Raw genomic sequence first — 17,067 nt, forward strand, 5'->3', positions numbered from 1 at the left:
CCAAGAAGGCTTGGTGTGGAGCTGGGCCGCGCTGCTGGGCCGGCGCAGTGGGGCGAGGGCCTGGAGACGCTGCGCGTTGCTGGGCCGTCCCGGGCCACAAATGAATAGTACCTGTCCATGGATTGTAAATAGAAGGCCACATGTTATTAGAATTTTGACGCCGACGACGATTCCGGCTGTTGCGGCCACCGCCGTTGCCGGAGGACAGAGCTGCGCCGCCAACGTTGTTGCGGCCCTGAGGGGGTCCCGACTGAGCATGTTGAGAGGCCCCACCAGAGCCGCCAGAAGCTGGACGAGGTGCTGTGGCCACCATTGCCGTAGATGGGTGGCCAGACTTCGTGGACATGGTGATTTCCTCGATGAGCAAATCGTTCTTGACGTCGAATAAGGATGGGAGCGGCTTCTGACGTTTGATGATGGCGCCCATGTATGCGAATCGTTCGTTGAGACCGCGTAGAACCGAGAGAACAAGGGTCCGATCGAGGACCGGTTCACCCAAGTCGCCTAGCATGTCAGCCATAGCCTTCAACTTCCGACAGTATTCGCCGATGGAGAGATCCCCTTGGACGAAATTGCGGAACTCGGCATCAAGAATTAGGGCACGGGTTTCTTTATTGCCGAGGAACTGTTCTTCGATGGCAAGCCAAACATGCCGAGCGGAGGCACCGGGTGTCATGACGTCGGCGAGGAGCTCAGGCTGGACGGACGCGTAGAGCCAGGATCGGACTGTGCACTCCATATGCACCCAGTCCAGATCGTCGGGGGGGTCACCGTCGAGTTGGACATGGTCGAGCAGATCGTATTTGCCGAGAGTGTTGAGGAACAACCCTCGCCACGTGCTGTACTGATTTGAGTGGCGTTCGAGAACGATCGGAACCAGGGCACGGAAGTTCTGCACCGCGACGGCTTGGGCGTGAAGGGCGGAGCTGATAGCCTGGGCGTTGGCGAGAGCAAGGGCACGGTTGGCTGCCGCGCGCTCTTCCTCTTCCGCGCGACGTGCGCGCTCGGCATCAGCGGCCGCCTTCTCCTGCGCCTCCCGTTCATGGCGCTGGTCGTCAGTCTCCGTGGAAGCCATGGCGATGGGTGTGCGTGTGGTGGCGTCCGGTGGCGGGAAGCGGACCGGGCGGCCTAGCGGCGGCGGAGGAGATGGCCGGTGGCTAGGGCTTTCTGCGGAAGAGCATAGGTCGCAGGAGCAACAGCCTGTGATACCATGATAGCGGATTGATCACGTAAATCGAATTGATTCATTAGATCACCAGATGTGGTTACATATATAGGTGCTCTACTACCATATCTCTATCTCCGGTTTATAGAAATAACAGACCGAGAGAGATTCTAGGAGAGCTAGCATAACGAGCGTGATACAAACGGCTCATGCACGATACGTGCGGCCTGGCCATGCACCATATGTGCGGCCATGCATAGCTAATGCCTAATATAAGTCTAACATGTTCAAACCTGGCGGCTCTAGAAGCAGAAGAAAGATCGAGCAGAATGCAGCCATCTCCAGAGCCATAAGGCGACGACGGTGCGGCGGCGCTGAGCTTGGTCTGCGTGGAGAAGTAGGACGGACTCGTAGCCGCAGCATCAAAGCGTCCATCTGCTCGGCGACCAAACCACGTCCGGGAAACTAGCCCCGGCCACATGTTTTTCGGCGCGGGGGTTGGTTGGGTTGGATTTGGACGACTCGGTGCTTGGGGTGCTCTGGATTGGACGGAGGTGTGGCGTTCAGACTCGTCTGTCATCTCTGCTCTCCGGCAAGGTCGTCGGGGAGTCCTCCATGAGCTAGTGCTATGTGAGGATGGTGGTGCACGTGCATGGACAGACGGAGCGAGGCTCGCTCTCGATCGCCAGCTGCGTAACTGAGTGGCGAGCGAGATGGTTGGCTCCGTTTCGTTTGGAGAATGTTCGATAGTGATTGCCATCTCCCAACCAGGCGTTGACCTCCGCGTTACGGGCTCGGCTCGGCTGGACGACGTCGTCATGGAAGTCCACCGTTGTGATTACGTGCAAGTCGTACATTCCTTTATGAGACTCGCACTCTTCAACGCACTTCATTACAGGCAGGCAGCAGAGGTTCAGGCACTTCTTTGCGTTTGCCTGACGAACTGCTGCGAACAAGGGACTCTGGGAGACGATGCAGTTCCATTCCATAGTTACACGAATTTCTGGCACTGTCAAAAAAGCAAAAAAGAAGGACGTGTTCTTTTGCGGGAAAAAGAGGGGTGGGGGAGATACGAAAATTTCACTAGGTATGATTTATTAAGATCATTTATTTGTGTTGAAATTTGTGTTAAAAGAGATAGGTAAAAATCAAGATTCATGTTGAAAGAGATAGGTGAAAAATAATAGAATATATGTGAAAATCAACATATAAATGAGTATTATGGCCGGAGGAAAAAATTGGACTGATATCTCCAAATCACATAACTTCCATCAAATGGGCTGAAAGTTCCTATCACAGTAGACCGTTGGTGGGCTTTGTACTATTCATAATGGGCTGGCTACACTACCCTAAATTTGTAGCTAGAAAACCCAAAGAATTTGCCGTGACATGAATAAGGTACATGAAATAGCCTGAATATTCTGCCGGTAGGTTGTTGCTAGGCTTTCATTGATTCAATATGGGCTGTTTAGACAGGCCCATACATGAATTGTCATGCCCCATCAGGATCCTTTTTGTTCTTTCCATATTTCCCTTGAAAGGCGTCCAAAGATCTCCGGATTTCAGTACATTCATTCCTCTCCCAAATTTGTACTTATAAAACCAAACGAAAATATGAATTTATATGGCGCGATGCAAACGCGTTCGTGAATAAAAAGGTATAAGCTAGTGTATCCCCTTTGATTCAGAACAAAATGTAGAACTCTGAAACAGCACTCATGTTCCCAATTATTTCTTCAGAACACAAACAGACTCCAAGTCCAAGCTCCCTCTGTATAATAACTCGCACACGGCAATACGTCTACTGCATTACTACTTCATTCGGTCCAGAGCTTCCAGGTTCTTCTCCCGCCTTGGGCTGCTGCTGCTCGGCCGACGCCTCCCGCGCCCTCCGCGATCGCAGCAGCATGGCGCGCATTGCCGGCGTCTCGTACGACGACGTTTGCGCCGCCTCGTTCGACATCCCTTCCGGCGCTACCGCGTCCAACACCCTTGCCCCGCCTGCCGGTCCATTGATAAACGCCATCGAGTTCATGGACGCTACACCGGCGCCAGGAGTAACCGCTGCGGACAGCGGCTGCAGCTGCCTCGAGTTCGAACGTTGTTGCGTGTGCATGCTGATGCCGGCGAGCATGTACGCACGCCCCGACCGCGCGTAGCTCACCCGATTCGACACGCGCCTGCGCATCTCCTGCAGCTCGGTCCCCAGCGCCAGACTCGTCGCGTCGCCGCGCCGTGCCGCCCCCGACTGCGCCACCGCTCGCTGCCTGTTCTCGAGTATCTCCACCGCCTCCTGGTGCGCGCCACGCTCCGCCGCCGCCCTCGCCGCCGCGATGTCCTCGGTCGCCTCCACCCGGACGCGTTCCCGCTCCACCTCCACTGAGAGTTCCGCGTCCACCACGTGTTCCGGTCTCATCGCCACCGTATCCTCGGCCGTCACGTTGACGTTCGCGCCACCCGCCACGTCTCGGTAACTGCAACTCACTTTGATCAGAGTAGTCTCGGTCTCGCCGTCCGTTGCTTCCGCTCTTGGAACAACCAAGAACAGCAAGAAGCGCCGCTCCTCGTCCGCGTAGAGCTCGCCGACGCGGACCGAAGCAGAGCGGCCATCCTCGTCGATGCGGCTTTCGTAACGGCCGGATTTGACCGAACTGATGCGAACTCCAGGATGCCGGCAAGCGATGGCAATGCGCGCCTCCTGCACCACGACAGTGAGCAGCCCGCCGATGCACTGCGCGAACGCGTCCTGGATGACCGCCTCGTTCTCGATAAACGAGAACGTCCCGGCGGTCGTCTCAGCAATGACGTGCATCGCGGCCGCGTCGTGGTCGTTGCCGAAGCCAAACGTGTGGATCGGCGGAGTCCAATTGCCAGTACCAGTAGGCATGAAGGACGGCGGCACGAGCACCTCGTAGCTGGGTGCGCTGCCTTCCCCGCGCCGCGTCATGGTGTAGTTGTCCTGGCCGTCGGAGAGAAGTATGACGCTGGAGACGGCGTTCCTGTACCGGCGCTCGTCGAGCACCTTGGCTGCCTTCCGGAGCCCCTCGGCGATGTTGGTGCCGCCGCGCGCCACGAGGGACTCCACGGCGCTCATGGCGAGACCCTTGCCGGTGTCCGACATGCGCAGGAGCCTGGTGACGCGGCGTGCCCCGGTCGAGAAGGACACGACGCTGAGGCGGTCGCCGGGGCCGAGGTTGTCGATGACGAACCCCATGGCCTGTTTCAGAAGCGCAAGCTTTTCCCCGCTCATGCTGCCGCTGACATCGAGCACCGTCACGAGGTCGAGAGGTGCGCGTGGTGCGTCGCTGGCGGCCACTTCGCCGTCGATCATCCCGGGAGCTTTGACGTGCACGAGGACGGCGAAGTTGTCGTGAGACGAGTCCCTTGCGATAGCCGAGTACTCGGTGTGTGTCTCGACGACCAACGCTCCACTGGATGCAGCAGCTGCTTGACGCTGGCCGTCCTGGCCAGAGGGCGGCTCCACCTGCTCGTCGTCGTCGAACACTTCTGGCTCCGCGGGCTGGAACGGTGGCTGCACGCCGTGAATGGGCTCCTGCCGCAGTAGCGTAGGTGGCATCGACGACGGCTGTGTTGGTCGCAGGAACGGCAACTCGTTCCACTGCGCGTTGCAGAGCGGGCAGACGAGGTGGCCGTGCGCGACGCTCGTGGAGATGCAGTGGAAGTGGAACGTGTGGGAGCACTCGGCCTGGAAGATGGCCTGCCCAGCGCCGGCGCCCATGCCACTGAGGCAGATGGCACACGGATTTCTCTGCATCCAAAGCAAGCATTGAAGAAATTTCTATAAAGTATTTGTTCATCATGATGTTCTATAAAGTCACCAGTAAAAAAGTCCTGAGATCATCATGAAGAAATTTATCTGTCAGATTTCAAAAACCAAGCATCTAAGGATCTAAACAGATTTAATTGACCAACATCTGTGTTCTATCGATAAACCTGAAACGAATGGCACCTCTTCTAGGAACCAATCGAGATTTTGAATACAAAGTACAGATGAAATTTCTGATAGAGAACTGCAAAATTCAGGGGAGAATTTCTTCACCTGGTCAGGACCGTCCATGTTGGGTGAGCTGCTCTGAAAATTGATATGGTATGAACAAGTCTGTGAGATAGCTGTGGGATATAAGCCAAGTGCTTCGGCTGGAAGGAAAGAATAACGATATTGGACATATCGCCGTGCTTGCCACGTTATGCTGATGCCGGCCTAGATCCCTAAACAAAAGCTGAATTCCGTAGCGCTGTGGTCAGGTCAGCCCTGAACTAGTCCATAGCCCCTATGGTACGATGTCCTTTTCTTTTTGTCTAGAGGATCAAGACCTTGTTTATTTAAGCCCTAGCTGTCTAGATATCTATAGATTCACTAGTAAAGCTAGAGCTCTACCAAACTAGTAGAATTGGAGCTAAGTAAAGAGCATTTGGGTGATAGTCGGAAGGCGACTGAGTGCTGGGGGCGGAGGGTGGGGTGGGCAAAGGACAGGGACAGCAGCGAGCGACTAGGCATAGGGTGGGGGCGGTGTGCGAACTACTGAGGGGTATTACCCTAACGGTTTTGTGAGCATCTTTTACCTGCTCCACAAATTAATATTGCAAGGAGACTAAACTCTATGAATTATACTACTTCAAAAAATATGAAACTACCCTGCTTAGCAGAACTTTACTCAAATCCAACGTGGATCCTAATCTGAAGATCTACCAAACACCCCTTGAGTGACTGGTCGACTGCGTTGAAGTGTGGAGTAAACATGGCTGGTTAGGAAAAGGTTAGAGGGATCCCTCCCTGATAAGAGAAGTTAGTTTCTTGGAGCCCGCCTTTTTTTTTTGTTTTGGACCATCCGTTGATCATGGTTCAATGGCCACAAGATTTAACATGGTACGGAGCAACAGAAAATCAAATCTATGTAGCCTTGTCAATATCCGGTAGATGTATATAGAAAGCTACAGCACATCAAGTTTGCTTGAATAACAAAAATCCATATGTAACATCTAGTCATTTAGATAAATAATAAGTATTTTGATGATTAATGATAATCATATTATTGTATCTAATAAGTTTGTTTTGAAGAGCAAATTAAAAATTTAATTTATAATATTGTTGGACAATCTTGATCCCTTAATTGATTGGATGAACGATCAAAGTATGTGAATGTCAATATTAATGATCCTCTAGTTTTAAGTGTCACGAGGAGATAAATGACACTTAGAATAGTATATGATATCTTTTTTCATTCTTTAACCGTACTATAAAGATGAGCTAAAAGTAGTAGTTTGATCTAGTTATGTCTAAACTTGGTTGGATATATACTCATGAAATTCTAGTACTAGGTAGCTCAGAGAAGCATATGAATGAGTTGAAGTAAAGTTAGAACTCAAAGAAGTTTGAATTGAACATGTTCTAAAAACTTATATACATCGGATGGTTTGACGCTGAAGCATTTATACACATCAGAGTATTTGTTTAGAAGCAGACCTTAATACTAGTACATGCTGGATGATTCGACGCAGTAAGTTGGATGCACCGAAGTATTTTTCATAAGATCGTTTTCAAGTTTGTATACGCCGGATGGTTCGACGTATACACCCGATGCTTCACCAGAGTAAAGTCCAGAAGTTTCTTCTGTTGAGTGGAAAAAGAACTTTTACACACGTCGGATGGTTTGGCACATTCATCAGAAGCTTCGCCAGAGCATTTGGTGCAATAACGGCTAGTCTGGGTGAACGATACACAATCTAGTGTTGGTAAGCTATTCACACTGGATCTTCCGACATGCACGAAAAATATGAGTGGTTCGGCAACGGCTAGTTTTGGACCTCTTGCCCATATACCCCCTCCCCCTCATTTCGTCTTCCTGGTATCCTTTGCCATTCAGAAGAGTTGAAACAATTAGTGTGATATCAAGAGACAAGGGAATGCACTAGAGTGATTTGCAAAGTTTTTAATTAAAGATTAAGGACATTATTAGTTCAAGGAGAGTAGCAAATGTGCATCCAACTATAGTTTAGGCTTAATTTAGGTAAGTAAAGCTATTGACTTATTACTCTTGTTGGTTAGCAACACTTAGCCGGTCTTGGTGATTAGAAGTGTCTTAGTGAACTCCTAAAGTTCCTGTAGGAGCCCCAAGAAGAAGCTTTGTACTTGGGTTGATGTCCGCTAATTGAGAGATGGAGAAATGATTATTACTAGAGAGCACTTGAGTCTTAGTGGCTCAAACGAGAGTGGTATCTTTAGTTGATGCTCCAACGAGAACTAGAAAATGTGTCAACTCCTCTATACATCGGAAAAGAAAAATTGATGTCTTCTTACTCATTTCTTTACTTTTTCGTATTTACTTCCTGGCAAACTTATGTTTTTCAATTATCTTTTTGTTGCAGCTTACATGTTTTCTCGCTTAGCATTCTATTAAATTTGTTCGTTGTATTTGCTTTAATATTTATCTAAGATAAAGTTGTTCGATAAAAAGAATTTTAATTATAGCTCAATTCATCTATTCGATCGTTTCACTCTCACCCTCAAACAATGATGTGTCAATTGCAAGTTTAAAAATGAGATTCGCTAGTTGTCGATCATCTAGGATTTTGTTGTCGCAGTCACATTTTATGGATCGTCTAGGATTTTGTGTTTGTTGCAGTCACTTTTTATGGCCCTTGGACCAATGTGCTTCGCGGTTTGTGATGTGATTTGTTCCATAAAATGTTATGTAAAAGGTAACTCGTGGGAAAATGTTCCCAGGTAAAAAAAAAAAAATTGTTCAGCTCGATGCAACTTTAAAAGAAAATGTTCCAGACATAAATGTGATTTGTTTCATAAAATATGACTTATGCAAAAGCAAATCTAAGTCACTTGCAAGGGATAGGGTTAAAAAGTTGATCTAGAGGGTTCGATCTAAATCCACTGGTTCAAAAAAGTGACTTAGAGATAAGCATAATCTAATCACCTTAGAAAGGGGCATCCCCTTTAAAATGGGACTCTCACGCCGAGGGCTAACACCTGCCTGATGTTCTGGATGATCCATAGAGATGGCATTAATGTCATAATTCTTCGTATCTTCTTTGTTTGTAGATGCGTCGAATTCTAAGAAATGAGTTTCATCTTTCGAAATCTTCTTCTCTATGTTGACGATTACTCAAAAGTCGAGGCAACAGTCATAGTCGGGTTTTCTGACCGACAAGCCAGATGATCACATATGTACCTTGCCAGCAAACCCTAGGTTGAAATTTGCCATAGAGCGATAAACCTTTGCCATCATAGTGATAAACCTACATCAACTCATTATGCTTCATATAGATGTTGGGTACAAAATCATTGTAGAACCCACAATCGGAGTAGCCCAATGCTGGAGACTGATACGCTTAGTTGATGAAGACATATCTTGTCGTGATCCCCACGGACGGCGTCAGTTGTCGATAATTGATAAAGTTGGTTATACAAATACTTATTTAAATAGAGATACCTAGTCATCAACTGTACATATTAAATAAGAGGACACAAGATTTTATACATGTTCTGACATTCTTAGGATAATAGTGCTATGCCATATTTCGTTTTGATTAATATTAGGAGAAGATAATTACAATGGGAATTTGTCTAGATCTAATTCTAAATATCTTAGTAAGTTATCTCATATTCTAAGTCCTAAAGCCATTATTGAATAAATCTAATCGTGGCTCGAAGCTGTTATGAATCTCAATAGATTATTTCTGCTTCTATCTGATTATGTTTGCTTTGTATTGTTTATTCGACTTCTCGCTTTGTATTCCTTCCTTTTGGACGTACCTCCTCCTCTCCTTATATATTTGAGTTGAAAAGATATACCGTATTTCACGTCTTTGAGTGTAATATTCCTGGATTGCACTACTTTTGAATATCTGGATCACTCGTGCCTAATCCTAGGATAGTTTCCAGATAGAATATGATGAATTGTTTAAAATATTATTACATATTTTATTTATCTCATGGTGGTTATAGATCATACGTGGCAAAAACTACTCCACATTGGCAAATAAAATGTCAACATCAGTAAAACCACTCTGTAAAACCGGGTCAGGGGGTGCAGTATCCGGTATTGAATAGTTTGGGGTGTAGATCAAGTCGAGTTTTTATTTGAGGGGTTAGACGAACAAAATGAATTGTTGAGAGAGTCAAGTAAACTTTTTCAGTGAAAATGCCCGGTGACCCAGCACGGCTGAGCACGAAGTCGACCCTGCCTAATTTTGGCCCATGTTTAGACGGGAAATGGTATGCATACTTAATTTTTTACTTAACGTGTACGGATACCGTGATTACTGCTGGGGGCTAACGTGATTCCATTTCACCGTGAGGTGTTGCTCCTTTTTTTTTTTCCAGTGAGTCTATCCGTCCGTGAATTTGTTCGTAGACGGGAAGTAAGAATGGTTCGTATATATACCACTGCTTTTTTAGATTCGCTGTTCTGTTGGGCGTACGGGTGTAAATGGTAAATCTAAGGATATCTATCTAATCTTTTTAATTTAATTAGTTCGATGTACTTGCATGTAGTAACGTGGGAGTACACGCTGCTAGCGAGTGGCAACACGCGGGAAGTGGGCCTATGCGGGAGTGCGGGAGCTCGCACTGCATCACGTGACATGGGCCCACATGGGGAGTAGAGCGGAACATAGGGGCGAGCGGGATTTTCGGGAGCGGAACGCTGAAAGAGTGGAATAGAAATCCGTAGACATTATTTAAGTAGTACAGATTAATAATATTTTTTAAAAATTAAGTTAATTTTTTTTAAAATAATGTAATTAATCAAATAAAAGAATATTGATAGATCTCGTTAGATTCACCTATTTGCATCTCTACTTGGACGGGTCTAGGCACCATTTTCCCTCCCGACAGAATCCGGGCTTTTCCTCAGTCAACATGGGAAATGCGTCAATTGCAACTGTACACGGTTTGCCTTGTACACGGTTTTCATCTGGGCCCTAGGACTCTGCGCCCACCCGTCCCGATCCACTCTGCGTTCATATATCCAATCTAAAAATATTATTCAAAAATTATATTGGTTGTCAACAACGCGCAGTAACAAATAACCACTGATCCATTGCATCAGCAGCAGAGTGCAGACCACTCAGAGTTCGAGACAACCTCTACGTACATACATTAAGGTAAGACATTCAATTCAACAAGATTAACACAAGAGTGACATCTCTAAATACAGCAACGGGAAAAGCCGAAAAATGATGCAACTTCTCGCACAGAGAGAAGTGCGCGTTTCTAGTTTCTGCTAGTTTCTTCACACTCGAAAGCCTCCACCGTATTGCCGGATCATGGCACAGCGGAGCAGACGCTGCTTTGACTGTTGTGATCGTCTCTACTAGCCGCAGCATCGCCACCGGCCGACGAACCCGAGAACTCGTCGCCGATCCCCGCGTGGTAGAGGAGCGCCCACAGGTGCGTGATGAACTCGCCGCCCTTGCCGAGCTCCTTCTGGTGAGCGCCTATGTTCCCGTGCGGCGCCATCGATATTATCAGCTCGCACCACAGCTCGGCCAGCACCTTCCACGGGTCGTCGCCCTGCACGCACTCCGGGAGGTTTTTCGCGAGCTTCAGGCCTCTCCACACAATGCCGGCCTCTTGGTTATCACTATGTGTTTCGGGCTTGCCATTAGCTTCCTTCTCACCGCCGTTGGCTTCTTCTTTTCCGTTGATTGCTTTTGCTTCGTCGACTAGCTTGCTGCACATGTACCGCACGGAGTTGTTGGCGATGGGGAGCAGCTTGGGCTTGTAGAACAGCAGGTAGGCACAATATTTCGACAGTGTGGTCGCCACAATTTTGTAGTCCTCCGATCCTTCAATGCTCCCGCCGTCCTCCAAATTGTTCGATCCTTCAATGCTCCGGCCGTCCTTCAAATTGTTCGATCCTTCACTGCTCCGGCCGTCCTCCAGTTCGCTGGTTGCGACGTGCCACACCATGATCGTCTCGATGTTTGTCGGGGCCTTGCAATAATCTGACAGCGCTTCGTAGCCTTCCAGCTCGATTCTCTTCTGTCGCCGCTCCAGACCTCTTGTTAAACGTTCTCTGCTCTTCAGGAGCGTATCACGTATCGTTGTCAGCACAGCGGCAGGAACCGGCCGGAGAGTCTTGCATTTCTTGACGCGGAAATCTTCGTCTCCGGTCAGCAGGACGAACGATCTTGCGGTGTGGTACAGCTTGACGATGCCCTCCGGCAGGCATCTTTCCTGGGTCGCTTTGAGAAGGTCGAACTGTCCAAGAGAGCTGCCAATGGGCTCCGCGATCTTGCCGCAACAGACGAACCGCAGTAAGCTGTTAAGGAAGGAAGGGCGTCGAAGGCACGGTTTCCGGACATATTCAGAGATCACCATAACCTGAAACATGAGTAACATGGCCCCCGTTACTTTCCAAATGTAAGAACAGTACCTGTAAGCTTAATTGTAGGCATAATCGCCCACATGGTGACTTTAAAAGAATGTAACAACAGTAACATGAGTAGGAAACAGGGCAAGCGACGATTAGCTCGAATTTGCAATTGCTCGTGATGCTTTTGCCTGAAAGATGCAGGAGACATTTGGTTGGCGTGAAATTTGATTATATTCACCAAAGTTGATCAACCTTTTATAATATATTTAAAGTTGATCATCTTTTAATAATATGTCTCATATAGACCAGTTTCTAACAAAGCTTATCATTCACCTATCTTACCTAATATTAAACTTTGTTATAAACTGTCTCTGTGAGACATATGATCAAAAGATGATCAACTTTAAATATATTATCAAAGATTGATCAACTTAGAGACGTATAATCAATTTAGCCTTGGTTGGCTGCATGCGCAATCTGCCTGGTTTATTTTAGGTGTTTTTGAAGTTTGAACAAACGCGCCTAATTCACATGGGCCAAATGTGCCCAGGCACGACCAAAAAAGATGGGCTGAATGTCTGGCCCGTCCACGTGTACGAGCCTAGGTTTCGGCCCATCCATTCAAGCCCGACAGCCCATAGTGTGCCGCGCTTCTATGGTGATCTACACTTGGATTTTTTTTTTGGACACACTTGGAATTTTTTACCTTTTAAAAACTAATATCTATTATATTATTATTTAAGAAAACAATAGCCATCATGTTCGCTCGTAAGGTCACGAAATTACCTAAAGATCTAGATCACTTGTTGTTATAAACATCTAACGATCTAAATTTAAAAAAAAACATATCAAATATGATTAATAAATACCTAAATTCGGAATTAAAAATTATGAAAAACTAACAATTTTTCATACAGTTTGGGAACCAAAATATCTAAATAAAGAGTCGAAATAAAATTATAATTATATTTATTAAAATTGAGGCTAGAATAGAAAAGATAAAGATCCATGCCAAATATAGTCTTATAAAAATCAAATTATTATAAAAAATAAATACCTAAATAAAGAGTCCATGTAAAATATAATTAATCAATAGCTAAAATTCGTAATAAAAAATAATATTTTTTTATCAAAATTCTTACTAAGATAATAGATTAAGAAATACCGTGTAGCTTAAGATCGTCACATCAAGCAGATATCAGCAAGAAAAAGCAAATCTATTCTGATTTTAGTTGGATTGCCTACACCTAATGCACGATTTTGATAATTGATCAAAATATATTTGGATCAAACCAATATATATATATACGATTTAGGTACAAATTTAAAGCATAAATAATTTTTTTCTACTAACATAATTTTTATTTTTTTAATTTTATGCATTTTATAATTAAATGATACTAACATCATGAAAAACTATATATGCTAATTTTTAATTAAAGATTATTTTGATAAAATATTATAACGAGGTTAGCCACACTAATAATATAAGTCACACTTGCTAGTTAGTATTTGATACTACAAGTTGTAACAAACGTTCCCATGTTCGGTTTAATCTTTATTCCAAGGATGGTGGAGGACGTTTGGAGTGAATACTTGCAACACATTGGAGCCGGTACCAGACTTCGATCAGGACCAAGCAAGAGATGCTACAGGGAGCATCACCTGTCTCAACTCTCAAGTGCAAGGCACCATGTGAAACTCATGTGAATCAAGGCGACAGTAAAAGACGACGCCCAAATGCGACAAACCCAACATAAACCAAACACTCGTACGTGAGCTAGTTTTAATAACAGCATGTGAAAAACTAATTTATTTTTTTAAGAAGGAGGCCGGGATGCTTTCCAAACGGCGCCGACGTGGCCCTTAGCATGACAAAGAGACTTTTTTTGAAAGAAAAAAAATAGTTTTGCACTGCTGTTATTAAAATATTAGCTTAAAAAAGCTAAAAAATTTTTCCCTGTCACACTTCCTATGCAGCATCTCTTACTAAAATTTTCCTGCAACTTCAGCAGACAATTAACTCTTTTTTTGGGGGGAAGGCAATTCCTGATTAACTAGGATGTGTCGTCGTGATCAGCGATCGCTAATACACAATCCAGTTCCAAATCGTGGACCATACATGTGACAATTACAATGTGAAGCCCAACAATGCCATCGAGAAACGTAGTAATTTGATATGACATCTTGGTCAGTCAACCGTACCTAAAATATGGCATAGCTGTTTGAGCTGATATCATTTAGCAACAATCAGCCCGGGATTAACAAAATCATTCCGCTGCAATATTTTTAGCCAGAGCGGTAGGTGATGGTTGATGAGCGAGGAGACCGAATCAGTGAGTCACTTTCGTTAGCTGAATCAAAACAAGTTCTCTACGCAGAGGTTTAGTCGATCCATGTGCGTACCTTAGTCCAGTCGGAGAAGAGGTGCATGAAGAACTCGCAGATCTCCATCCCAGTAACCATGCCCACTATGACGAAAGTGATGAGCAAGTCCACGTTCCTGCCGTGGACAACGTTGGACCTGCTCCCTTGGGGAATCCGGTAGTGCCGGACCGCCGACGCGGTGATCCACACCGACACGCCGAGCGTCACGGCGAACAGCATGGTGCTCACTACCGGGAAGCCGGAGCTGAACAAGATGGGGTACTTGGTGTAGATCAAGTCTCGCGCGAAACCGAGCTCCGTCCTGACCACCCGGAACGTTCGCTCCGAGCCGCTTCTGAGGAGGTTATCAAAGACCAGCTGGGCCTTCTTCTTCTCGCTCTCGGCCGTTGCGACGCCCGCGAACTTCCGCCTCAGCAGCTTGCACAGCGCGAAGGAGAGGCAGACATCCTTCAGCTCGTCGCCGGGTTTCTTCGATGTCAGGAGCTTCCCTTCGCACTTCCAGACCTTGGCCACGGTGACCGTGTCGCTCGCCGGCTTGAACTTCGCCTCGTACTTGTTCTCCACCCTTTCCACTTCCGCCTTGGAGTCGCCAACGATAAGGTAATTGCAATCTTCCATGGAGAAATTTGTTGTGGATTTTTCGCTCATCTCGATCCTGTCCTCGTGCTTCATGTAGTCGGCGACGAAGTTGGTGTTGGCGTCGCCGTACTTGCCGTTGGCGATCTTGAACCGGACGATGCGCTCCAGGAACTTGGTGACCATGAGCACCAAGAGCGCCCAGAGCGGGTACCGGAACTGCGAGGCGGGCGAGTAGTAGCGTACGTAGATTCCGACGAGGACGATGTTGTAGCCGCGCGCGAACTCGTGGACGGAGAGGTCGGAGCGGCGCGCGGAGACGCCGTAGCCTGAGATGGTGTAGACGCCCTCGTAGCCGGCGAGGAGGAGGATGCCCCAGAGGAGATAGAGGTCGTTGCGGAATGGCATGGCGAGCAGCATGCTGAACATGCCGACCAGGAAGCGCGTGACGGGCTGCGTCACGACGAAGAGGAAGCCCTTGATGAGGTGGCTGGAGCTCCACAGCCTGTGCTGCGACGCCGTCAGGAAGTAGGCCAACGCCAGCGCCAGCGCCACGAAGCACGCCTTGGCCTCCACGATGATGCGCAGCGCCACCTCCGAGACCAGCCCGTCGGGACTGTGGCACGGGCTGTACTTCAGCGGCGGCGGCGCCACGGCTGCCATTGTGGCGATCGTCTGATCGACCGGTTTAAGGAGAATTGGGAGGGCTTCAGCTCAGACGCTGAGACGAATTGAAGCTAAGTGTGATATCTGCGTCCAAGAGCCACCAGGTTGCAGTCGGAGAGTGTGCCTCTATGTACACCATCACAGTTGCTTTATAATTCAAATCCTAAATCACCATTGATGTGATGGTAGAATTATGGGTGTATGACTCTATTCATCATGATTCAAATCTTAGTATGCACCTATTTAGATGTTTGTGAGTTTAATAGTTATGTACATTCTTAATTGGTGCAGAGACCGGAAATTATACTTCCTTCGTTAAACAAGTTGCTTTAAGATTCGTAGTGTGCCTTAAGATCTGAACAGAAGCTAAATCTCAGTTACCACCTCCCTTGATTAACAGTGGAAGCGAGTCAACGGTCAACCACCTTCTGTGCATTCATGTTTACACATGTAGTTTGAGTCGTGTGAAGACGACGACGACGAAGACCACGAGTCCACGACGAGCTAGCTAGGTCTTTTCAATTTTAGCTTTAGGGCAGACAAGTTTGCCACTTTCTGCTGACTAGTACTAGTAGTATTGAATATTTATGAAAGACCAGAGAGGTCTTCATACTTTTTTCCTGAAGCTTTTAAGTTCTGAGCTTTTCACGTAATATCATCTGTCAGGTTTGTCTGTACTTTGTGTGGGTGAACCGAACTCGAGTCGTTCTTATCCCCAGCCACAGGCGATTCGGAAATCTGGCGTTGATCTCGCCGAAATCCTGTCTCCGGCTACCTCTCCGATGTTAGAGGAGTTGGGGTTTTGATAGATCGATGTTGGCTACAACTTGCTTTGATGTACGTAGCATCTTCACATTGATCAGTGTATTTTTTTATGTGATGAAATTTGTCTAAGATCATTCATACCATCAGGGGAACTGAATTATTTACGCCTGATTTCCCCCCTATCTCCCTTCACCAAGAAACTGCAACGGGGTTTGTTGGACTGGACTCCTCCGTGTTCATGGCCGTGGAGTGTGCCATGATGCTATGTCAAATAGGACCGATGAGCAGAAAGCGGCCATGTCATGGATTATCTCGTCGATGTGTATTCACATAGGCCAACTCGTGACTGTGCCTAATTGAACCACTGTTCGTCAATTGCTAAGTCTCGGGGCCTACTAGCCGTGTTTATATATTTCAATTTCAGCTGCCAATTTTATTTTACATAAAAAAGAGGTTCAGTTGTCCGTGCACTAGTCATAGAAGCTTTTTTTACACATGGGAGTACTCATAAGGAGGGGCGTGCTGAGTTGTCACAAGCCAAAAATAAATGCTCCGTTTGGTGAATTTACACAAGTCGATCCATTACGTATTTTTATATTTTTAAATCAAAAAATTGCCAACATATGCCCTTTTTAAAAAAATTGCAACTCTAGACTTTTCCACGCCCTGAACATCCACCTTTTTACTCCAGACAATAATTTGGGCAGTCGACAGGAAGAGGGGAAGCGCCACCGTCCAACGAGAAAAAAGGACGACTTTTTTTTATTATCAAGCGAAATGAAAGTATCTTAGATGATTGGGGAGAAAAGGGAAATGAAAGGTGAACTTGAGGTTCTTCGTGGGTCAGACTCACGGGGAAGTATCCAAGGGAAACGAAAGTATCTTACATCTGGCATCATCACCCTTTTCTTCGTTGCCATCCACCTGGTGTCATCTCATCCTCGATTGCCTGCACCTTCTGTTTCATGGTTGAGAGTTTCAGGCTCACTACGTCGAGTGAAAACCATCATTGGTTCCAGCCTTCCAGGTGTATGCATGATATTTAAACAGTTTCGTATTTTGATTTTGTATCCGTTGCTTTCCTTTGAAACGGAGGCAAGGCTCGTCTTTCACCTCTGGAAGCTACGGGGAACGTGGATACAAAAATCCTAT

General features: G+C 46.7%; 2 protein-coding genes across 2 annotated transcripts; both read right to left on the reverse strand.

Annotated features, from left to right (window-relative positions):
• Positions 1-2,771: 2,771 nt before the first annotated feature.
• Positions 2,772-5,392, reverse strand: LOC133916936 (E3 ubiquitin-protein ligase WAV3-like). The gene is made up of 2 exons (XM_062360832.1): positions 5,226-5,392; positions 2,772-4,934 (listed from the first exon to the last, which is right to left on the reverse strand). The coding sequence occupies exons 1-2, from the start codon at positions 5,241-5,243 to the stop codon at positions 2,967-2,969; spliced, it is 1,986 nt and encodes a 661-aa protein (XP_062216816.1). The 5' UTR covers positions 5,244-5,392; the 3' UTR covers positions 2,772-2,966.
• Positions 5,393-10,165: 4,773 nt separating this feature from the next.
• Positions 10,166-15,482, reverse strand: LOC133916937 (uncharacterized). The gene is made up of 2 exons (XM_062360833.1): positions 13,927-15,482; positions 10,166-11,528 (listed from the first exon to the last, which is right to left on the reverse strand). Exons 1-2 carry the CDS (start codon positions 15,145-15,147, stop codon positions 10,467-10,469), a joined length of 2,283 nt encoding a protein of 760 aa, XP_062216817.1. The 5' UTR covers positions 15,148-15,482; the 3' UTR covers positions 10,166-10,466.
• Between the last annotated feature and the right edge of the window lie 1,585 nt (positions 15,483-17,067).

This window comes from Phragmites australis, chromosome 4 (genome assembly GCF_958298935.1).
Source record: "Phragmites australis chromosome 4, lpPhrAust1.1, whole genome shotgun sequence".
Classification (NCBI taxonomy): domain Eukaryota; kingdom Viridiplantae; phylum Streptophyta; class Magnoliopsida; order Poales; family Poaceae; genus Phragmites; species Phragmites australis.